At 42.6% G+C, this 24,578-nt stretch overlaps 2 protein-coding genes across 6 annotated transcripts; one reads left to right on the forward strand and one right to left on the reverse strand.

The window, feature by feature from the left end:
* The first annotated feature begins 26 nt into the window (after positions 1-26).
* bcs1l (BCS1 homolog, ubiquinol-cytochrome c reductase complex chaperone) lies at positions 27-5,077 on the forward strand. Of its 2 annotated transcripts, none has more exons than XM_012970440.3 (8): positions 27-113; positions 1,326-1,699; positions 2,080-2,219; positions 2,389-2,583; positions 2,681-2,744; positions 3,218-3,387; positions 3,692-3,809; positions 4,500-5,077. In XM_012970440.3, the coding sequence occupies exons 2-8, from the start codon at positions 1,380-1,382 to the stop codon at positions 4,750-4,752; spliced, it is 1,260 nt and encodes a 419-aa protein (XP_012825894.1). In that variant the 5' UTR covers positions 27-113; positions 1,326-1,379; the 3' UTR covers positions 4,753-5,077. The 2 variants fall into 2 exon arrangements, with proteins under 2 accessions (XP_012825894.1, NP_001016865.1); NM_001016865.3 differs by lacking the exon at positions 27-113 and adding an exon at positions 127-205.
* A 994-nt stretch (positions 5,078-6,071) lies between these two features.
* LOC594905 (sterol 26-hydroxylase, mitochondrial) lies at positions 6,072-23,464 on the reverse strand. Of its 4 annotated transcripts, none has more exons than XM_031893531.1 (10): positions 23,360-23,459; positions 22,847-23,097; positions 21,900-22,090; positions 20,323-20,522; positions 20,055-20,252; positions 19,153-19,316; positions 8,976-9,142; positions 7,351-7,432; positions 6,608-6,808; positions 6,072-6,449 (listed from the first exon to the last, which is right to left on the reverse strand). In XM_031893531.1, the coding sequence occupies exons 2-10, from the start codon at positions 23,069-23,071 to the stop codon at positions 6,321-6,323; spliced, it is 1,557 nt and encodes a 518-aa protein (XP_031749391.1). In that variant the 5' UTR covers positions 23,072-23,097; positions 23,360-23,459; the 3' UTR covers positions 6,072-6,320. The 4 variants fall into 4 exon arrangements, with proteins under 4 accessions (XP_031749391.1, XP_031749392.1, XP_002934001.3 ...); XM_002933956.5 differs by lacking the exons at positions 6,072-6,449; positions 6,608-6,808; positions 7,351-7,432; positions 8,976-9,142 and adding exons at positions 17,049-17,482; positions 17,586-17,786; positions 18,440-18,521; positions 18,677-18,843 and having other exon boundaries at positions 23,360-23,464; XM_031893532.1 differs by lacking the exon at positions 23,360-23,459 and having other exon boundaries at positions 22,847-23,133.
* Between the last annotated feature and the right edge of the window lie 1,114 nt (positions 23,465-24,578).

Below are 24,578 nucleotides of genomic sequence, written 5' to 3' on the forward strand. Positions count from 1 at the left end.
AGCGTTGAAACGCACAACTCTTTGGGTGCGTCCTAAAGCGAGGCGTGAAACGCATAGAATGTCGTTCTCGGATACAGAAACATGGTGTGTGATGTAGAGGCGTGGAACGCACAGTAAGTTGAAGCGCTTTAGCGCTCCAGGGACATGAGGAGTAAGAGCGGGCGGTGTGTCCTTTAGAGTAGACTAATGGACTTTTATACTGCTGGTAGGTAATATCTCTTTGTCCCTGCCACAATTCTCCTTTGAAACGTAAGGAGCTGTGCATGTTGGAAGGAGCTGGAGCTGTGCATGGGGTATATTGGAAGGAATAACTGCAGCCCCACATGCATTACTATCCTTATCTTAATATATCTATGGCATTTCCATTCATTCAGCTCTGACGGGTTTGGCCTAGGTAATCAGAGGGTTACTGATGTCAGTGAGGTAATATAGCCCATAATGCCCTTCTCCATGGTGCCCATGTGTTGCCAACTTGTCTGGCAACGGACTCTCCTATATTTGTGCCCAATTAATCACATTGGCATCAAGAATTATTTTTACCAGTCAGGTGTCAACACTACTAGTGCCAAGTTTTACTGGAAGGAGCCCAGGGGCATAACTGGCAGCTAATCTCCCCAAAATGCCATCCCACTGGCTAGAATGTAAATTGACGGTGGGATAGTATATGCAGTGCCGAAATCGCCGACGTTTCCTCTCGAGGCGATTTTGGCAAATCTCCACACCGCGTATGCCATCCCACTGGCGATTTACATTCTAGCCGGTGGGATGGCATTTCGGGGAGATTAGTCGCCCACAACAAGGAAGATTTGTTGCGCGGCGACTAATCTCCCCAACTGTCACAGCCCTAAATGGGAAGGAAAGCTTAAATTACTGGGAGGGGTGCAAATGTGTTAGTCACACTGGGTCATTTAACAATCGGGAGGGTAAGCTCTGTACCCAGTCTTGATATCCCATCACTGACGAGATCTCCAAATGAGTGAAAAAAAACTTCCGATAGGCCCAACTAAGGTGGGCGGTATCAGGCTAATTCGATCATTGTGCCCTAGGGCGATACCATTGAATTAAAAAGGCGAGCATAAGCGCCGTCAGACCGAGGACAACATCATTGCAGTCCTTGATCTGATGGAAAATCAAACCTGCCCGATAAAAATCTGGCCAATTTTGGGCAGCTGAAATCGGCCCGTGTATGGCCACCTTAAGTTTTGTTCCACACACTCAAGTGACTTGGCTACATGGCTAATACAATGGCTAGTAAAAAAATAACTGGAACTGAATCTTATTTCTAAGCAATCACCGAATCACCTGCTGTCTCTTATTTCTCCCAGCACCATGAAGTGAGGAACGGATCACATCTTGCTGGAGGGTCACCCGGTGCAGCAATGCCTTTCGCTGATTTTGTAGCGGCTCTCAAGGACAATCCCTATTTTGGGGCAGGGTTTGGACTGGTTGGTGTGGGAACAGCACTGGCTTTAGCCCGTAAAGGTGCCCAGTTTGGCATGATTGCCTTTCGGAGGCATTACATGATAACCCTGGAGGTGCCAAGCAAAGACAAGAGCTACCAGTGGTTACTGAGCTGGATCTCTCACTATGCCAAAAATACTCAGCACTTGAGTGTGGAGACATCCTATCTACAGCATGAGAGTGGTCGGATCAGCACCAAGTTCGACTTTGTTCCAAGCCCCGGGAATCATTTCATCTGGTAAAAGCCATAACTATCGTCCCACTTTGTCACTGAATCATATAAGCCAAAGCTTTAAGCCAAACACATTATTGACCCTAAAATTACAAATACATTGTTATTGTCTTGTGATCCCAATTCTTAACTCTAAGGCAAATATTTTTTTAACTTCTTGGCTTTATTTTAGATCCAGTTTTTTTAACCTTTTATTAAATGATGCCCAAATGAAGCCTGGGATTTTTCCTGGGGGTTGGTATTGAATGATCAGTTTCCTCTTAATTACTATAAATTCAGTGTATTCAAGGGCATCGTGGGGACCCATTATAAACAGCAAGGAGATTGAATTTTGGGGTTTAATTTAATTTCCTTATCTTACCGAGCTGTATTATTGGCACCTCAAGGTACAAAAGCAAATGGATCCGAATTGAGAGGAACAGGGAGAAACAGATGATTGACCTGCATACTGGAACCCCCTGGGAGTCTGTGACCTTTACTGCCCTGGGAACCAAGCGGGACATCTTCTTCAACATCCTGCAGGAAGGTAAGATCTAAGTACCCCATGCATAATACCAGGCTGGGTATCTCCTATTCACCTGGCTTATTCTCCTTGATGCATTTCAGCATAACATATACTGGACAAGGTTAAAGAGTTTAGATTTGTTTTGTATCGATTTGTCATTTTAATCTTATTGGCTTCTGTTGCTTTACAGCTAGGGAACTGGCCTTAAAGCAGCAGGTTGGGAAGACTGTTATGTACAATGCTGTGGGTGCAGAATGGCGCCAGTTTGGATTCCCTCGACGCAGACGTCCATTGAGTTCCGTTGTGCTTGAAGAAGGGGTTTCGGAAAAGATTGTTCAGGATGTTAAAGGCTTCATCGACAACCCCAAATGGTACAGCGACAGAGGTAAGGACCAGTTCGGGCAGAATATAGACCAGTTTTCCTTCTTTTTTTTTTGTGAAGAGTTATAACTGGCATTGAAATTCCATATGGTTTGCTGCAGGTATTCCATATCGAAGAGGTTACCTGCTGTACGGGCCACCAGGCTGCGGGAAGAGCAGCTTTATGTAAGTACTTTTGAAGACAAGTTTGTATATAAATGTCTAACAATTGTTTTTCACAATATTAGAACTTAATTTCTCCATCCCTAACCCAGCTATGGCACTCTGATTCTCTATATTTATTGTTCCCCAGCTGTTTGCCTTCCCATGGCCGGTATTGAGGTTCCCCATTGCCTTTATCTCTATAAGTCAGGTTGCCAAAATATATATATATATATATATATATATATATATATATATATATATATATATATAATATAAAAAAGAGTCCAAAAGGGACCGAAACGTCGGTCGTGCATGCAATTATAATACAATAATATTTATTTGAACCACAAGACCCTTGGAGCTGGTTGTGTTTGATTCGATATATAGCATTTTTAAATTTTATTGTGGCCACTAGAGGGAGCATTTGTCAGTTCATGTATAGTGTACTGTACAACTGTCATATTAACAAGCGTTCTTGCTCTTCTGTCTCTCAGAACAGCCCTTGCTGGGGAGTTGGAATACAGCATCTGCTTGATGAGTCTCAGTGACGGCAGCCTCTCGGATGACCGACTCAACCACCTTCTTAGTGTTGCTCCCCAGCAGAGTATTATCCTACTGGAAGATGTGGATGCTGCCTTTGTGAGCCGTGACCTGACCAAAGAGAGTTAGTATGTGGCGCCTGTATAGATCATGTAGATTGTATCAAATAATCTTGTTTGGTCTGCTGCAGTGAGGATATAGTAGACCTATTACTCCCAATTAACCTATTAAAGTTCTTCTCAATAAGTCTGTCATTTACATTTTTTAAAGGGAAACTGACACTTTAAGAAAAATAATTGGGATATCCCCAGGATAATTTTTTCTGCCCTGTCCCCATCTGCTTTCCCTTATATCTGTTGCATTTGTTCTCAGTCTACACAGGATTTTTTAATAAAAGTGTAACCATTTCTGTTTTTCCTTTCCCCCAGACCCCACTGCATACCAAGGAATGGGCCGCTTGACATTCAGTGGGCTGCTAAATGCACTGGATGGAGTGGCATCTACTGAAGCTCGGATAGTGTTCATGACAACAAATCACATTGACAGGTAATGAGCTGAACAGAATCAGCCACGTGATAGGTCAAGTGGTACATGGAGTTTTCAAAAGATATGGCTTTTGTTTGGCAAATATTCACATCCTGTTGGTCCACTTTAGAAGGAGCCTGGACATATTTGTATTATGCTCTGTAACAGATGCAGTACCGTTTAAGCACACCAAACTGCCCCCAGTACGGGGGTTGTGGCTACAAAAAGGTAAAGCAAATTGGTCCAGATTTCATCTAAAGTGAACTGTTTAAAGGGGTGGTTCACCTTCAGGTTAACTTTTAGTATGTTATAGAATAACCTATTCTTAGCAACTTTTCAATTGCTTTATTTCTATTTTCTATTGCCATTTTTATTGTTATTGTTACTTTTAATTATGTAGCTTTCTATTTAGGCCCTCCTCTATTCAAATCCCTGTTGCTCTTTTAAACCACTGCCTGGTTGCTAGGGGCCATTTTAACCTAGCAACCAGGCAGTGGTTTAAAAGAGCAACAGGATAACCCCTGAAATTCCAAATTAGAGAGCAGCTGAACAAAAAGCCAAATAAGCCAAAACCTGCAAATAATAAAAAATGAAGACATAGCATTCTCTGCATCATACGAAAAGTTAATGTAAAGGTGAACAACCCCTTTAACTGTTTTTCAAGCAACCAGGAACTTGATATCATCAGTTATGTCCCCTTCCTTTTCACAGGTTAGACCCAGCACTAATACGGCCAGGCCGTGTGGACGTGAAACAGTATGTGGGGTATTGCACCCACTGGCAGCTTTCCCAGATGTTCCTTCGCTTCTACCCAGACCAGACAGCAGTAGAAGCCGAGGCATTTGCAAGTGCAGCCCTGTCCTCCTCTGATAAAATCAGCGCTGCCCAGGTGCAGGGGCATTTCATGATGCACAAAACTGACCCTGATGGGGCCATTCAGAACGTTCGCTTGGCTACCATGTGACATGCCTTGTAGCCAGAGACACTGTACTGTCATACACGAGTGCATACTTTGCCTTCAGGGAGCAAATCAGAATATCAGCTTTGCTACCACGTGACATCCGTCCAATTGGAGATATGGGGGCACAGAACCTGTGTTCAAACCCAGACCCCAGAGGCATTCCATGCAACAGGCGACCCCGTGTGCACCCACAAATCCTGAACTGTGAGTTTTACCTCCGCAGACCGATAAATATTTATAGAGAAATCATTGCCTCATACTGAGGTCAGGTTTAAAGAGGGGAAAAAAATCTCCTGCTGTTTAAATAAATTCCAGTCTGTTTTAAAAAGTGTGGCTGCTTTGTGCCAAGCTTAGGCTCTAGACCATTCAACTCTGCACAAATGAAGTGTGTCAAAAATAATTGGCTCCCAGTCAGAGGGATGTCCAACCTGTGGCCTGTAATCCAGTAAGGGGGGATGCTGGGAGTTTGTATTTACAGGTAGCCTGAAGGCTTCAGCCATGCCGCCAAGTGTCAAAATTAATTTATTGGGGCCACAATGTAGTTAAAATAGTTACAGACCCTAGGAGACAGTGTAGCTAAAGGTGCAAACTCAAAGGAAGTCCTAGTATTAAAGGGTAAGTAATCCTTTTATTATAAAATCCCTTAAATGTATTCTAAACAGCCCCCAGAATAACATACCTTTCTTCCTTTATGTATATTTATTTTGTTTCTCTATTACAAGAAGCTCAATTGCAGCATTTTCACTGACTCCCTTGTGTAGCGTTAAGCTCCACCCTCTTTTGCATTCTGAGCCCTCCTTCTCTCCCCGAATATGAAGAACTCAAAGAGGTGCCTACTGGGCATGCTCACTGCCTGTGTTCCAATTAAAATCAGAGAGAGAGGAAGGCTCAGAAAGCAAAAGGGGGTGGAGGTTCATGCTAGTCAAGGAAGTCCCTAAAAGGGCTGGAGTTGAACTAATTCTTTAAGGGTTGCACCTCAGGAGCCAATCAGAGGTAAGGCATTTCTTGGAATGGTACTTTATCCCAATGCTGAAGGACCACGTTACCAGAGGCTCTGCAGATGTTGGTGTGATATTGAACATTATAGAAGAGGGGCCACAGCTTTTCAATGGCTGCAAAACATTTCCCTAAAGGACACAATGGTCTCCCAATTGCTAAGAATGACATTTTCTTTTATTTTGCTAAAATAGTTCAGCAATGTTTTGCAATGGTATAAACTCCCATGTTTTTGCAGATATTCCCAGTGAATAGTTTCCATCCTTTTTTAATCATCGGGTACATTTTTGGTTTCTTCCCCAGAACATGATTTGGCAATACACGAGTACAAACAATCCAGTTTTATTTTCAAATACAAATATTTAATGAACGATTTCACTGTACATTTGGTTTCTTCTTTAATCACAGCATCATGGCGGCCTATGAGGTGAACCAATTATATCCCTTATGCCTATTGTCTTGTTAATACGCAACATTTATAGTCTTTCAACACCAACCTGTAAGGTCGCACTGAAATACACGTATTTATAAACATTATATGCTGGTTTAGTCACTGCAAGGGGTGACATTTACCCTTACTCTGGCCTCGGCTGCCTCTCAATAAACCGGAGGTTGACTGGTCGGTTCGCTACGAGGACTGCACGGTTTTTGGCCCCCACCTCTCCCAGGTCAGGGTCAGGTATTACTTGGAACATCTTAATGATCTGTTATAGGAGGGGAACAGAGTTTATAAACGTGAAATATAACAGAGATCACTTAATTAACCTGAGAACATGTATTACCCCTTTATTAGTGGGGTTTAATACTGGTGCCCCCCCAATGTAGATTATAGAGGGCCACATTGCCCCTATACATAACTTACCCTAGATAAAGCCAAGTGCATCTCCAACTCGGCAATCCGTCGTCCTACACAGGCGCGCACCCCGTACCCAAAGGGAATGGAGCCGAAGGGATGGTGCTTCATCCCAGAGTCCCTCAGCCATCTCTCCGGCAGGAATCTATCGGCCTCAGGGAAGGTGGTCTCATCTCGAGAGATGGCGTAGTGGCCCAGGATGAACTGAGTCTGCAGTAATAACAAAACAGCAGAGTATGGCCAGCCAAATTAACTTTAAGTATAATGTAAAGAATGCAATTATAGAACAACTTGCAATTGGTCTTTTTTTTATTTGCATTTTTTGAATTTTTGTTCAGCAGCTCAACATTTTGTAATATCAGCAGCTACCTGGTTGCTAGGGTCAAATTTAACCTGGTAACCAGGCCGTGGTTTGAAATAGAGAGAGGGATATGAATAGAGGAGGGTTTAAATAGAAAGGTAAGTAATAAAAAGCAACAATAACAATAAAATTGTATCCTCACAGAGCAATAGTTTTTGACTGCTGGGGTCAGTGACCCCCATTAGAAAGAGCTGGAAAGGGTCAGAAGAGGAAGGCAAATAATTCAAAAACTATGAAGACCGATTGAAACCCTGCTAAGAATAGGCCATTTTATGACCTACTAAAAGTTAACCTGAAGGTGGACCACCACTTTTATAATCAGCATGCAGGGCTACATTCAAATAGAACAATTATATAAGATAAATTCAATATAAGCCAAAGAAGGACCTACCTTTACTGGGAAAACATAGTCCTTTATAGTCACTTCTTTCTCATTGATCATTCTGGCATTTTCTGGTACCACGGGGAACAGACTAGAAAAAAAGGCACAATATTTCATATTTCCATTATGCCTTTGTGTGTGGCCTCCATCACTCTTACATTCCCTGTTCTGCAGTTGAATATCAGTCCCTCTTACAGGGTAATAGGCTCCATAATTAGAACATAGTGTGTGTGAATGTGATAGGGACCTTAGATTGTAAGCTCACTGGGGCAGGGGCTGATGGGAATGGGATAGGGACCTTAGATTGTAAGCTCCATGGGGCAGGGACTGATGGGAATGTGATAGGGACCTTAGATTGTAAGCTCACTGGGGCAGGGACTGATGGGAATGGGATAGGGACCTTAGATTGTAAGCTCACTGGGGCAGGGACTAATGGGAATGGGATAGGGACCTTAGATTGTAAGCTCACTGGGGCAGGGACTGATGGGAATGTGATAGGGACCTTAGATTGTAAGCTCACTGGGGCAGGGACTGATGGGAATGTGATAGGGACCTTAGATTGTAAGCTCCACTGGGGCAGGGACTGATGGGAATGGGATAGGGACCTTAGACTGTAAGCTCCACAGGAGCAGGGACTGATGGGAATGTGATTGTTACCTTAGATTGTAAGCTCACTGGGGCAGGGGCTGATGGGAATGTGATAGGGACCTTAGATTGTAAGCTCACTGGGGCAGGGACTGATGGGAATGTGATAAGGGACCTTAGATTGTAAGCTCCACAGGAGCAGGGACTGATGGGAATGTGATAGGGACCTTAGATTGTAAGCTCACTGGGGTAGGGACTGATGGGAATGTGATAGGGACCTTAGATTGTAAGCTCACTGGGGCAGGGGCTGATGGGAATGTGATAGGGACCTTAGATTGTAAGCTCCACTGGGGCAGGGACTGATGGGAATGTGATAGGGACCTTAGATTGTAAGCTCACTGGGGCAGGGACTGATGGGAATGTGATAGGAACCTTAGACTGTAAGCTCCACAGGAGCAGGGACTGATGGGAATGTGATAGGGACCTTAGATTGTAAGTTCACTGGGGTAGGGACTGATGGGAATGTGATAGGGACCTTAGATTGTAAGCTCACTGGGGCAGGGACTGATGGGAATGTGATAAGGGACCTTAGATTGTAAACTCCACAGGAGCAGGGACTGATGGGAATGTGATAGGGACCTTAGATTGTAAGCTCACTGGGGTAGGGACTGATGGGAATGTGATAGGGACCTTAGATTGTAAGCTCACTGGGGCAGGGGCTGATGGGAATGCGATAGGGACCTTAGATTGTAAGCTCACTGGGGTAGGGACTGATGGGAATGTGATAGGGACCTTAGATTGTAAGCTCACTGGGGCAGGGGCTGATGGGAATGCGATAGGGACCTTAGATTGTAAGCTCACTGGGGCAGGGACTGATGGGAATGTGATAGGGACCTTAGATTGTAAGCTCCACAGGAGCGGGCATTCATATGAATGATGTATAATCTCTGTAAACTCTGTAACCTGACATCTAATGGAGCTTCTGATGTTGTTAAACTACAATACCCCCAGGTGATAGTGGTTAGCTGATGTAGCGCCAAGTTCCTCACCGGAGGGTCTCCTTGATCACGGCCTTCAGTAGGGGCATTCTGGCAATGGCCTCACTGTCTGGGATGGTTTCTCCAGGAATAACCCTGATCACCTCCTGGTACAGATTGTTCTGGATTTCTGGGTTTCTTGAGAGCTGGTACAGAGCCCAAGTCAGAGTGTTGGAGGTCTGAAATGATGGACGCAAATAAGAGTAAAATGACAGAAATACACAGGGGTTCGACAATGGGGCAACTGGTGCAACTATAGAGACCTCATCAATATACACAGGGCTTGCTGCTCTTTGCATTTTGGAGTTCAAAGCCCTGGTAAATATAGTTATATAGTATATTATATACATTTTCACCTAAACAGCTTCTGCTGCTGGTCCAGTAACCAATAGCAACCAATCATCAGGTACTATTTAATGGTCAGCTGTCTGGAATCAAACATCTAATTGGTTGCTATGAGATACTAGACCTGGGACAAAAAAAAACAAGGTCCACAAATGAAAGCATTGGGCCTGCCCTGCCATAATACAGTCTGTCTTCTACAGGTAGACATTAGTAGAGTTTGTTCAATACCATAACAAGATATGGGGTGGAAAGGAACATCTAACGGCATCACACTCTAGAAGAGACAGTTCTTTATAACTGTACTACTCCTACATACTGTGTCTACGCCAGCCTGGAGCAGCTCCACCACACTCCCATAGACCTCCTCCATGCTCAGTTTCCCACTGGAGAGAAGGTAAGTGAGATACTCGCCCTCGACCTCCTCCCCTCGCTTCAAACGACCCTCAATGTCTTCCATTTTCTTGTCTATCAGTTTCTTACCTATGGGAGGAGAATAGAAATGTATCAGACAAGGATCTGTCTATTTATTCAGGAGAACCCTCCTCCTCAATGACCTCTATAAAGTCTACAGTAAGTTGTACAGTTCCACCATAATCCTATGTATGCTGGTGAGATGTAGAGCTGATATGTTCTAGGGGCTTGACCCATTGTGTCAGGCAAAGGAGAATGGAGAAAGGTTGTGTGGGAATGATAATGGTCAATACTCTACTATCCCTAAAGGTATGGCACCCATATCTGCCATGGGGTAATATGGCTGTGGCATCTCTATCTGAATTGTATTGCTGTATTATTTGCAGGTCTCGGGGCTACAGATATGCCAAATATACCAACTCATGCCATACTATGTAGTTGCTTATAGTAATAATACTCAGAACCAGCTCAAGGTTCCTTCTGTGGGACTTGCCATGCTCAAAGTTCCATTAGATGTTGTAATTAACACTTAGTTGTAAGTATTCTTTCATGTTGTAGTTGGGGTTGGGTTAGAGCCTATATTATATGACTACCTGCTTGCTCACCAAAATCAAAAATGGTATCCCATGCCTCTATGTAGCGCCCCCAGTAGGGGAGAATGCCCTTGGTCCACTGTGGAAGTCTTGTCAACATAGTTAAGTGTTCCAGCATGATTCCGATGGAGTCAATGAACTTCTGTGTTTCAGGGAGGATTTCCTTGTTCAGACACCCGAGCCGAGTCTCAAATAACACGGTACAGATGCCTACACACAGGAGGAGGTACAACTAGTTTTATATATATTTCACAAAGACTGAACAATATTATTCCTTCGTCACCTGCCTTGACACCATGATAATAACATGTCATACCGGCCAAGGCTTATCTGCTCAGTTTAAAGGAGAAGGAAAGTCAATAGATTAGCCACATTAGTGCCACCTAGAATGCTATATTTATTCTGCAGAAAGCTTTACTATACCTGAGTAAACAGCCCTAGAAGCTCCCTCTGATAGCAGCTGCCATTTTAGTTTGGTCTTGGTAGCTTCCTGCTGCAATTATAGCCGTTATAGCTCAGATTACACATTTCTAAGAGTTCTTATGCATTCTTATGGGAGGGGGGAGAGGGAAAGAGGAGAGAACTGAGGAGACTCAAGCCCCAAACCTGAAGGAGCCCTAAAAGAGAGGAAGTCTGATACCGAAGAACATGTTCCTAAAAAAAGAGACAAGAAATCCGGTGATTCTTTTGATAGAGGACTCGTTTCTGTGAATGCTTATGGCTGTATTTACATAGACATTTCTGATAAAGCTTACTAAGTGGGCATGTTTACTAAGATTGGAGATAAATATCTCCGGTGATGTTGCCCAGAGCAACCAATCAGCAAGATTTGAACTGTCACCTACAAGTTAGAAATCAAAGCAAAGACCTAATTGGTTGCTACAGGCAACATCACCGGTGATCTTTATCTCCATTCTTAGTAAACATACAAGTTTTCACCTTTCCTTCTACTTTAAAGATGTTGGACAGTAATTGGCACAGCCTGGCAGTGATCGGAGGCTCTGGACTTACTTTCAAAAGCAAATTTATACATGAGTTCGGCTACACCGTTCACTTGTGTTCCGCTTGAACTCTGAGCAGTAAGCTCCTTAATCTTGAGCAGCAGGTCGGATACCACCTCGTTCATGGACCCTGCGTAGACGACGGTTTCTCTTGGCTTTAGCATCCTTTGGTTCAGAATGGTACGAATTCTGTGCCATTGATGCCCCTCTCTGTGAATAAACCATGGAAGCAGAATGGTACGGTGATCACTTTCTGACCTTTCCAAGTGAGTTTTTTGAGCAATGATGGGACTCCCATTGGAGTGCTGGACCAGTCTCTCTGGTTTCCCTAGACTAGTGGGCTCGTTTATCAAAAGTCAAGATTTATTTCAGCATCTTCTTGCCTATGGTTTTTCAATGGAAAAGTTCAGGAGCTCAAAGCTACCAAGATCCATTCCAAGCAAAAAGCACATAGAATGGGTGTTTAAGCTTTGGCAAAACATTAACTATGACTTAAGGTGACCACTCACTACAAGATACACATAATTTGGACTTATTTGGTTTCTAAGGCAGCCGGCTAAATCAGGATCTGATTGTTTCGCCTTTTGGCCAATGACCAGATAATAATCACTTGAAAAGACTTTCAAACCTGCCAAATATACATCTGGACATTCCCCAGTCTAGTCCTGTTTGGCCCCATACATAGTTGGTATATGGGCAGCTTTATACAGGTATGGGATCTGTTATCTGGAAACCCATTATCCAGAAAGCTCCAAATTACAGAAAGCCTTTCTCCCATAGACTCCATTGTAATCAAATAATTCCGATTTCCTTTTTCTCTGTATTAATAAAACAGTACCTTTTATTTGGTCCCAACTAAGATATAATTACCCCTTATTGGGGGCAGAACAGCCCTATTGGGTTTATTTAATGGTTAAATGATTCCCTTTTCTCTGTAATAATAAAACAGTACCTGTACTTGATCCCAACTAAGATATAATTACCCCTTATTGGGGGCAGAACAGCCCTATTGGGTTTATTTAATGGTTAAATGATTCCCTTTTCTCTGTAATAATAAAACAGTACCTGTACTTGATCCCAACTAAGATATAATTACCCCTTATTGGGGGCAGAACGGCCCTATTGGGTTTATTTAATGGTTAAATGATTCCCTTTTCTCTGTAATAATAAAACAGTACCTGTACTTGATCCCAACTAAGATATAATTACCCCTTATTGGAGGCAAAACAAACCTATTAGGTTTAGTTAATGTTTTATTGATTTTTTAGTATCAATAAGGTATGGAGATCCAAATTACAGAAAGACCCCTTATCCGGATCCTAACGGGTCCTGTATACCTGTATAGAGTTTCTGAGAGGACTGTACATATACTGTATATGAGCTAGATGGGTAACAAACACTATTTGAGTTAGCTTTGTAGGCTCCGTTACTAATTAAAGGTGTGCTAGATACTTATTAATCTTTTTAATCTATATAATGCAAACCATTGAGGTTTAATCTTGTACATCAGAAATGTATTACCTCCTCCAGGGTATATCCCTTGGAACCCATTATTTAGAAACACTGTATATTTATGTACCAGGTTTCCCATTTTCTTCCACTTAAGGTCTGTCTGATCCCCAGCAGGTAAGTGCCCTGAGTATAATCCCAAGCAGTATGGTAGCTCCCATTCCTATATATAAATACAAATATTATGTGCACATAATAAGCTTAAATTAAACACTAATGCTTAATAATGTCCTTAGTGCTCACTCAGTTACAGGCCCATAGGAATGACCCCTAAGGTCCCGGTGTTCTCTCATTATAAACATGTCTGCTCTCGTGGGATATTTCCCCTCTTTCCTTAATAGGCTTTCCAGGAGATCTGGGCTGGCCACAGTCACCATCGCATGCTGTCTGTCGGACATTTTCCACATAGGTCCATAAGTCTTTTTGAAAATGACCTAAAATGAACATAACAAAAATGCTGTAAAATACGGTGATTTATTATAAATGATTTATTATAAAAGACCAAACAGAACAGTACATAAGATCTAAAGAGGTCCAAATACAACAGCACACAAGAACAGAACAGAATAGAATAGTGAACTAAATACTAAAAACTAAATAGCTAATATGAGTGATTGTAACTGTAAATAAAGAAATACAAACAGTGATGGACCCACAGAAGAACCTGATACCCTGGGCTCACCCTCAGCATAATTAGGTTTGGATACTGACAAATGGAATAGGTTTTTATTTAGGACCATAAGGATGGAAATTCTGTGCAGAAGGGGCCTGGGCCCAACAAAAGACCTTCTTGTAGGCCAGATCTCAGTACATAAGACCAAGACAAGACTAAATGTGACAGAACACAAGATTAAACCAAGTCTGAATACAACGTGATACAGGTATGGGACCCGTTATCCAGAATACTCTGGACACAGGGTATTCCAGATAAGGGATCTTTCCGTAATCTGTATCTCCATAACTTAAGTCTGCTAAAAATCATTTAAATACTGAATAAACCCAATAGGCTTGTTTTGCATTCAATAAGGGGTAATTATATCTTAGTTGGGATCAAGTACAGGTACTGTTTTATTATTACAGAGAAAAGGGAATCATTTAACCATTAAATAAACCCAATAGGGCTGTTCTGCCCCAATAAGGGGTAATTATATCTTAGTTGGGATCAAGTACAGGTACTGTTTTATTATTACAGAGAAAAGGGAATCATTTAACCATTAAATAAACCCAATAGGACTGTTCTACCCCCAATAAGGGGTAATTATATCTTAGTTGGGATCAAGTACAGGTACTGTTTTATTATTACAGAGAAAAGGGAATCATTTAACCATTAAATAAACCCAATAGGGCTGTTCTGCCCCCAATAAGGGGTAATTATATCTTAGTTGGGATCAAGTACAGGTACTGTTTTATTATTACAGAGAAAAGGGAATCATTTAACCATTAAATAAACCCAATAGGGCTGTTCTGCCCCAATAAGGGGTAATTATATCTTAGTTGGGATCAACTACAGGTACTGTTTTATTATTACAGAGAAAAGGGAATCATTTAACCATTAAATAAACCCAATAGGGCTGTTCTGCCCCCAATAAGGGGTAATTATATCTTAGTTGGGATCAAGTACAGGTACTGTTTTATTATTACAGAGAAAAGGGAATCATAATTACCCCTTATTGGGGGCAGAACAGCCCTATTGGGTTTATTTAATGGTTAAATGACTCCTTTTTCTCTGTGATATTAACACAGTGCCTTGTACTTGATCCCAACTAAGATATAATTACCCCTTATTGGGGCAGAACAGCCCTATTGGGTTTATTTCATGGTTAAATGATTCCCTTTTCTCTGATTCCCTTTTCTATTGTGTTTATTCAATATTTAAATGATTTTTAGCAGACTTAAGTTATGGAGATCCAAATTACGGAAAGATCCTTTATCCGGAAAACCCCAGGTCCTGAGCATTCTGGATAATAGGTCCCATACCTGTATTTACTTCCTCTCAAACAACTTTCCTTGTTACTTTTTGAACTTATTCCTTGGCAACGGTGCAGCCAGGCTTGATTGCAACATAGAGAGGGTGTTCTATTTGATACCACCTCCACTGGGAGGCTGTTCCAGCCTTTGCCTAGTGACTCAGCCCTTCTCATTTCTCACCTGTAGCTCATGGGTACGAAACAAGTATCCTCTCAGGAAAATCCAGTACAAAAGTTTAAGTGGACTGGGGCCGGGGAGGTCATCCAATGTCTTGAGTGTCTTCCCTTCCACCACCGTGGCTCCCGACACCCCCAAAGTGGCCTTTTTTCTCACAGTTTGTACATTGGCCCGACATGATTGCTGCAGCAGAGCCTGGGCCCCCGTCCGTAGCCTCTGAGCTATCATTGCACAACACTCCCTGGCTGCTCTGAACTGCAGTAAATCAAGGAAGGCAACTTGGTTTGCTCTATGGCACCTCCCACTGCAGGTAACAGGTCCATTCCAGTCTCCCTACACTCTGACCTTTGGAGGATCCATTCACTTGATACGCAGCAATGTGCTGAAGTCTGATTTGGAATCATAGACTCGTGTGAACCCTGCCTGTATTTATTGTTTGCCTGAATAGTGCTGTGTGCCAATGTGCCTACGGCCTTCAGTATTTATCGCTGAAAACAGGAATAACCAGCTCTGTTTAAAGCTTATGTAATTAAGTTTGCCCAGGAACAGTGGCCTACAGCAGCTAATAAGATGTTTGTTTTTAAATAGGTGGCCAGTAAATATTTCTGCTGATTGGTTGCTAAGGGTTACTGCACCTGGGCAAGAGTTAGTTGGGGTAATTTATAATCACTGGGCAAATTTGCTCCTGGGCAACTGATTAGATGTTTGTTTTCCTTGTTCTACCTTCAGCTGAAAAAGGGCTAATTACTATAGTTACTATGGGTTACCACCCAGGTGCAAATTTGCCCAGTCTTTATAAACAAGCCCTTAATTTCACAACCCCGCTCGTCTGCAGTTCCTATCCATGCCACTACATCGGGGAACCCCAACCAAAAGACTTGGGAAGCAACACACGCATAATACATGTTCCTGGGGTGCCAGATAAGAACTGTTATTGGCTATTTGGTAGCCCCGATATGGACTGGACACCTACAGGAGGTTCTGTTTGGGAGTACATCTGTTTTTTATGCAACCAAAACTTGCCTCCAAGCGAATAATTAAAAAATAAGCCCCTGTTTTAAGGCCACTGGGAGCAACATCCAAGGGGTTGGGGAGTAACGTGTTGCTCACAAACCACTGGTTGGGGATCCCTGCACTACATTAACAAACCAGGTATTGGCAGCAGGGTCGACTGGGCCGCCCCTTGCCGCTACCAATGTTTACAGGGGCAGATATACATATTTGGGGTCCCTACAAAGGATAGAGCAGGATGTGTTTGGGCAGCAAAAGCCAGGCACATCCCATAATAATTTGCCATCCTAGGCCTGGCCTATGTTGCCTACCCACAAATCTGGGCCTTAATGGCTATTATAGGTGACCAATTAGGGATTCATTGCCAAGTCTAGCAGCCTAAATCGCAGAGGCAAGTGAGGCAAGTATCAAAGTCTTCGTTGGGGGTATGAATCACTCTATTAGTGCATGAGGTTTCATAGGTGCTGTGTAGGTGCTGTATAGGTGCCGTGTAGGTGCCATGTAGGTGCTGTGTAGGTGCCGTCTAGGTGCTGTATAGGTGCCGTGTAGGTGCTGTGTAGGTGCTGTGTAGGTGCCGTGTAGGTGCCATGTAGGTGCTGTGTAGGTGCTGTATAGGTGCCGTCTAGGTGCTGTGTAGGTGCTGTATAGGTGCCGTGTAGGTGCAGGAAGAAGTACGAAGCAGGGAGATCACAAGGGTTTCTGTACTGCAGAGAGTAGAAGCACCATGTATGGACCACTCTAATAAGGTGACAGTAGGAGCTAGAGAATCCATACTACTTGGATTCAGCAGAATACTAAATCCTCTACAAACGGTTTGGCCAAATACCAAACCTGAGTCTCAACCATAAATTGCATATTCAGACTAGAGATATATTAGAAATGGCATCATCTTAGAATAAAAAAATCACTGCAAAGTCAAACAGAATCCAAACCCTAAAAGCTCAGCTGAATACAAATTCGTCCGGATCCCAAACTGAACCTTGAACTTGATCCTTTTTTTCACAGCAGTGTAAAGTGGAGCTCGATCTTCCTCTTGTGGCCAAAGGTTGACTTGCTTCATACTACACATGGGATAGACCAATTATGTATATATTTTTATTAAAACATAATTAAAAATAAATTAAATGTGCAACAACTAACAGACATCAATAGTATTTATATGAGGAATGTGCAGCCTGGGTCCCTGTAGCTGCTGCTGAACAAAAGGGTGTCAGGGTGCTGGGACTGAATGGAACAGGATGGGAATCACTTGTTTGAGCAATGGTTATGGGCTCCCAGATTTCCTGCAGGATCCATTCTTCTTTGTGCCAAGAATGTGCCTTTAGTCCAAGAATTCACTTTTTTTACTTGAAATGATCTTTAATGGCACAGGGTGCAGAGTTGCTCTCCTCTAACGTTCAATAAACTGGAGGTTGATTGGTCGACTTGATACAAGGACAGTTCGGTTTTTTGTCCCCACCTCTCCCAGTTCTGGGTCAGGAACCACTTGGAACATCTTTATGATCTGTAATGGAGGAAGCAGCTATAACATATACCGGCAACAACAAAAAAAACATTGTTTACAGAAAGTGTTTGTTTTTTCCACAGAAAATATTGCTGAAAATCACCCTTGATAAAGCCAAGTGCATCTCCAGCTCAGCAATCCGCCGTCCTGCACAGGCGCGCACCCCGTACCCAAAGGGAATGGAACTGAAGGGATGGTGCTTCATCCCAGAGTCCCTCAGCCATCTCTCGGGCAGGAATCGATCAGGCTCAGGGAACTGGGTCTCATCTCGAGAGAGGGCATAGTGGCACAGGACAAACTGAGACTGGAAAGAGAAGAAACATTTTGAGCCAAGCAAAGTTTTCCATAGGGTCCTAGAAGGTTATTAACATCTGGATTCATCTTATTGAGTAATGAGTGGCAACCCCATTTCCAATTAGACCAATGTAGTCTAAGTAATGGGTGGGGAGACAACTGTGTCTGACCCTTGCCCTAACTCGCCCCTTTGGAATCCACATCCGACCTGGCCTGAAGTTCCCCATGGTTTGGAAACCAGGAGTGACTGCCAAACAAGAGGGGGTTGGAACAGGGTGGTGATGCCACCAAAGGGGACCCAAACTCACTTGATCCATGGGGTCCCACGGGTACCCAGATATACAAAGATCTTTTCACTGTACTTCCTGTTCCTGGTCAGCACTTAGGGTGTTGTGATCCAAACAGAGCAGGGGCATAGTATAAGTGGGAGACAAAAATCTGCCCCACTGTCTACTTGTGATGTCACTACCCGATCCCCTACATCACCATCTCACCCACAAACATCATAGCCCCTGTCCCTAAATGTCATTGCCTGGCCCTTGTGTCTTCACCCAGGTGGCAACTGTAGAACAACTGCCTCATCACTTATCAAATCTCTAAAATATTTACACAGACATAAAAATTTATATATGTAACTGCTCCTTGAAGTTCTTTTGTACTTACATTTTTTGGGATAATATAGTCATTCAGAATCACATCTTTCTCTGTTACAACTCGCCCATTTTCTGGTACCACCGGGTACAGTCTAAACAACATAAACAAGATAGCAAATTCATTTTTTTTCTATGCCGCTATTGCAGAATTCACTGTTACAAAGATCTCAGCCATAAAGCAAGACAGGAGTGCTGCTTACAATGGGTATCAGCAAAAATCAGCATCAGAGCACGAAAAAATCCTCACCGGAGGGTCTCCTTGATCACAGCCCTCAGTAATGGCATTCTGGCAATGGCCTCACTGTCTGGGATGGTGTCTCCGGGAGTAACACCGATGACCTCCTGGTGGAGGTTGTGCTGGATTTCTGGATTTCTTGCCAGCTGGTATAGAGCCCAAGTCAACGTGTTTGATGTCTAAGGAGGAAAACAATGGAATTGATTATAGTAGTAAGGAGTTTTGGGGGCTGTAGCAAAAGCGACAGATGGGTCTGAGATCTATAGGGCGAATGGGTTACAATAGAGCAAACTGATTAACCACACTTGAGTCTTTTATTTATCCCACAGAGAAATCTCATGGATTAGGTGAATAGGAACCCCTTCAAATATCCAAAAATGGCAGCCAAAATGCATGACCCTTATAAAGTCTTCTGCCTATCTAGGGATATACTAGTGTCAGTTTAGGACAAGAATGAAGATCTTTGTATCTGTATGTAGTCTACATACTGTGTCTACGCCAGCCTGGAGCAGTTCCGCCACACTCCCACAGATCTCCTTCATGCTCAGTTTCCCACTGGAGAGAAGGTAAGTGAGATACTCGCCCTCGACCTCCTCCCCTCGCTTCAAACGACCCTCAATTTCTTCCATTTTCTTGTCAATCAGTTTCTTCCCTTAGAGCAGAATGGGAATGTCAAGGTGTGTAGTGCATGTTGGTGCAAATACTGTATACAACAATAGTGTGATACCTTAATTTTGGTGCTCTCATTAATGATACATCAGCCCCTTTAGCTATTGTTGCCTTCAGTGTTCTACCCAACTACAGTGCTAAACCCAAGTATAAAGTTAATTAACCAGGGTTTCTGGCTGAACTGACATCGGCTACCTACAGTAGCCTTCGACCATGGTTTGAGCCTCTGAGTCTCTTGTTCTTTTGTAATTGACAAAGCTGCATGCAGACCAATAAGCATAAGGTCATTCTTCCTTCCCATTCAGTGCCTGCATGACAAGCTGACAGCAGTTCAGTTTGGTATAAAAACCAAAAGAAGCCAAAAGATTGGTATTTTACCATAATAGCATTCATTTGCATCTACTTCTGTTGCCCTTGGGCCTCTGTTCTACCCAACTAGGTGCCAAGATCGCTTTTGGCTTCCATGTCTAGACTCTGGGCTGCAGCCTTGTTTGTGACCAACACTTCCCTACCAAATCAGAACTAAAACCAAAAATACACCATTTATAGTAATATGGCCCCAAAAAGTAATCTAGGAGGCCCTATACAGAATGGACACAGTGACCCTGCCCCCAGTAACTTTGCCTGTAATACTATATAAGCATATGTGCTGTACATGTCTGTATAAGAGAAAATATATATAAAAAGAAGTGTAGAGGGACCCACAAACCTCCATCCCTACCATAAATGAAAATGTTATCCCATCCTTCCACAAAGCGCCTCCAGTAAGGAAATATCCCCCTAGTCCAGCGTGGAAGCTTTTCCATTCTAGTTTGGTTTTCAAGCATAATTGCGATGGAGTTTATGAACTTCTCTGTCTCAGGTGGAATCTCTTTCTTCAGGCAGCCAATCCGAGTCTCAAATAACACCGTACAGATACCTGGATAGAAGAGCTAGTTAGATTTCAGTGTATTTAGGCACAGTCTGTACAACACAGAAGTGAAACTTACTTTCAAAGGCAAATTTATACATGAGATTGGCCACGCCATCCACTGTCGTTCTATTTGGACTCTGCGCTGTAATTTCCTTAATCACAACCAGCAGGTCGGTGACCACGTCATTGAAGGACTCCGTATAGCGCACCGCTTCTTTGGGTTTCAGCATCCTTTGGTTCAACACCCTGCGAAGTGTGTGCCACCGATGCCCCTCTCTGAGAAAGTATCAATGGAAAAAGCATTGTATAACTTTGCTGCACCCAAGTGGCTTCACACAAGTGACGTTGTTGTAGTGCTCTTAAAAAAGTCAAATAGGCAATAAGAAGGCACGAGAAGATACACAATGAATACACACAGAGCTACTAGTAGCAGATACTTGTCACAGCTATTAAAATAGACAATGCTGTTCATTTACTGATAATTGTCTCTACGTGTGTTTAGCAGAGGCCATTCTCAGTATTGTCTATGGCAGGGGATTTTCTGGGGTTTAATAGCCGCTACTAAGTATTTCCATGTGTCTTAGCCCTTAAAAGAAAAGACTTAACAAGAAAATACAAGTTAGAAGCTTGAATTATGAGCAGAATATCAGAGGGGCAATACAAGACCCCCAGGGGCAGATCAGGGCACAAGCCCTAAACCATATGCCATACTTTTATTGCACAAACCTTTGCAGATCTTCTCTACTGTCATTTCTTATCTTCTCCCTTTGTCCTCTTTTCTTCTCCTTACCTGTCCCTATTTCTCTCTCGGTCTATCTTCTCCTTACCTGTCTCTCTTTCTAGGTCTCTCCAGAATTCCACTCCCTTTGTTTTTGTCCCTCATCCCTTGGATCCTTTTCCCCTCATGCAAAATATCTCTCTTCATTGGACCTTTTCTTTGTCCATGGATCTTTTAGATTGCTCATGTTGTCGGCCTTTCCCCTCCTACCACTTACTTGTTCTCTTTTGCTTCTGTAATTAAGATTTTTAATCTTCCTTATCCCCCTTCCCCATACATTCACTTTAGCAGTATCTGCTCCATGTTCTTTCCCACTGCCCTTGTACCATTTATATTTCATCCACCTTTGTTCCTATGTAATTATCATGCTCATTGGCCATTATGTTATCAACACTATTTTTGCCGCTCCCTTGCCCTTTTGACTTTGAGTCATTTTCATCTCCTCTTCCCTTGGTTCCTTTCCCCTTCAACCTCCACAAATTCCTTCTCTTGTTTCCCAATTCATTTAAGGGCTGAGCTTCTTGCTCACTGCAAGGGGAGTCATTTTAGGGGCCCAGCCCAACAAGAACAAAATTGCATCCCCCCCCCACAAAACTGAAGGTGACCCATATTGTGAGCAAGATCACAAGTGATGCACAACAGGAGCCCATCACCCACACACCCCCATACACAAAAGTGCAGACCCCTGCCAAGCCTATGAAGATTAACTTTACAAACCTTACAAATTAAGCTATACGATGACTCCTATATAAATGCTAATGCAGAGAAGCAATGGTACCTTCTTTTGTAAAGGAAAAAATTACAATAACAGAATATGTTTAACCTTTAAATTCATTTCTGAATTTATCTAAGAAATTTGTTATTTTTCTACTCACTCGGTTAAAGGCCCATAGGAAAAATCTTGCAGATCCCGGTGTTCTTTCCACATGAACATGTCTGTCCTCATAGGATATTTCCCCTCTTGTCTCAGCAAGGTTTCCAGGAGCTCTGGGCTGGCCACATTTACTAGCCGGTGGCTTCCTATACACGTTTTCCACAGGGGTCCGTACCTCTTCTTCCAAATCACCTGTAAGTGTCATCATTATAATTAAGGTTGCCAGTGACAAGACTCGGTTTGTGCATTTATTTTATGCATGTATTTGCATCCAAGTGCCATGTTTTCCATATGCTGCGCAGCAATACACAACACCTGAACAATTCCAGTGCCTTTTGGTCTCTCTCTAAACCTATTTTTATCAAAAGGATATTTGATTAGATATTAAGATCGATATGGTCAAATATTAACAACTTATTAGCACAGGAGAGAAGTACTGCCCATACTGAAGAATATTAACCCCTTTCCGAGTATATACAGTAAATATTCCCTTTTTGAAAGCTAGCCATATATTATAAGGTCACCAAATGAGCAGATTATTTCCCAATATGCCCACCAGGCCCAGACTGGGATTTAATATAGTCCCTGGCATTTCAAGTACCCAGAGGCACAAACAGCCCCCCCCAGCCCAATAAATAGTGACTGTCTGTGGCACCTTACAGCCCCCCTGGCATTCCCAGTACCCAGAGGCACAAACATCCCCCCCCCAGCTCAATAAATAGTGTCTGTGGCACCTTACAACAGCCTCTCTGGCATTTGCCAGAATGTACAAATAGCCATTCCGGACTCAACTGTACACTATTTTTTTTTTCAAAGGTGTTTATTTATGCATTTTTAACATAAAACAACATAAAACATTGACATTGGTTCTACAAGCGTGTTCTTTTCATGCCAGGATATAAACGGTAGATAATCAATAATGCAACTGTACACTTTTAGTTGTCTCACCTGTAGCTTATGGGACTCAAACACGTATCCTCTTAGGAAAACCCAGTACAATATGTTGAGGGTACTGGGACCCGGTAGGTCTGTTGACATCTTGAGTTTCTTTTCTTGCTCCGCCACGGCTCCTGCCACCCCCAACGTGGCCTTTTCTCTGCCAGTCTGTACATTTGCCCAGCATGTTTTCCATAGCAGAGCGTGGCACCCCTTCCTCATCCTCTGAGCTATCATTGTACAGCGCTGGTTGATCTTATTTGCTGCAAATATAGGGAATGAGTTGATTTGGTTCCATGGCACCTCCCACAGTAACAAAGGGGAGGAATCCAAACGAGCTGGCTGGACCGGCTTGGTAATTTCACAAGTACTTATTTACTCAGTGCCATGATGGAAATGTACCAGAATATTTTGGAAAGGGAATTGTTGTTCACCTAAGCACAATCATTGGCAGAACTGTGCCTTCCTGGTGATCTGCACTGGAACTCTACACAGACAGGCAAAGAGACATTCAAAAAGCCTTACCTTAAACAGGGGTTTTATACAGGGTCAAACTGGTCCCCAGCCCTTGTGGGCCCCGCCGATCCAGTCCTGTTTCTGTCCTCCCTTCACCCCAATAGCATCAATAAAGAAGCTTGCTGGCAGCACAGAACATGCATACAAAGTCTAGAGGAAACCACCAAGGCCACGTGAACATTCCTTGGCAAGAAAAGATACCATTCCCGTATCCAAGATACTTGTGTAATTCCACATATTGAAGCTGTTAACATGAAAAACAGGCTACACATCCAGTGAGAGTTCACATTGCCTGATTTCCATTGTTATGTTAACCCCTTCTAAGGTTAAAACTGGTGTGGTATAACTATAAATGCATGCTATAATCTTCACAAGACTTTGAATGTTGTTCTGTGTACTACATTCCACCTATTGTAAATTAAAATTGGCCCTATGTAAAAGTAAATCAATGGTTGTATGGTAAGCAAATATTATATAATTATATGGGCTGGTTACTACGGTTGCTACCTGGCTGGTATTTCACCAGCCCAGCCAACCCCTTATCCAGAAAGTTCCGAATTTCGGAAAGGCCATCTCCCATAGATTCCATTATAAGCAAATAATTCTAATTTTTAAAAATTATTTCCTTTTTCTCTGTAATAATAAAACAGTACCTGTACTTGATCCCAACTAAGATATAATTACCCCTTATTGGGGGCAGAACAGCCCTATTGGGTTTATTTAATGGTTAAATGATTCCCTTTTCTCTGTAATAATAAAACAGTACCTGTACTTGATCCCAACTAAGATATAATTACCCCTTATTGGGGCAGAACAGCCCTATTGGGTTTATTTAATGGTTAAATGATTCCCTTTTCTCTGTAATAATAAAACAGTACCTGTACTTGATCCCAACTAAGATATGATTACCCCTTATTGGGGCAGAACAGCCCTATTGGGTTTATTTAATGGTTAAATGATTCCCTTTTCTCTGTAATAATAAAACAGTACCTGTACTTGATTCCAACTTATTGGAGCCAAAACAAGCCTATTGGGTTTGTTCAATATTTGAATGATTTTTAGCAGACTTAAGTTATGGAGATCCAAATTACGTGAAAGATCCCTTATCCGGAAAACCCCTGGTCCCAAACATTCTGCATAAGAGGTCCCATACCTGTTTCAAAGTTCGCCTTTTCCCTCTAATGCAAGCGGCACGAAGGCAGAAGAAGGAAGAGAAACGCTCACTCAC

This window comes from Xenopus tropicalis, chromosome 9 (genome assembly GCF_000004195.4).
Source record: "Xenopus tropicalis strain Nigerian chromosome 9, UCB_Xtro_10.0, whole genome shotgun sequence".
Classification (NCBI taxonomy): Eukaryota; Metazoa; Chordata; class Amphibia; order Anura; family Pipidae; genus Xenopus; species Xenopus tropicalis.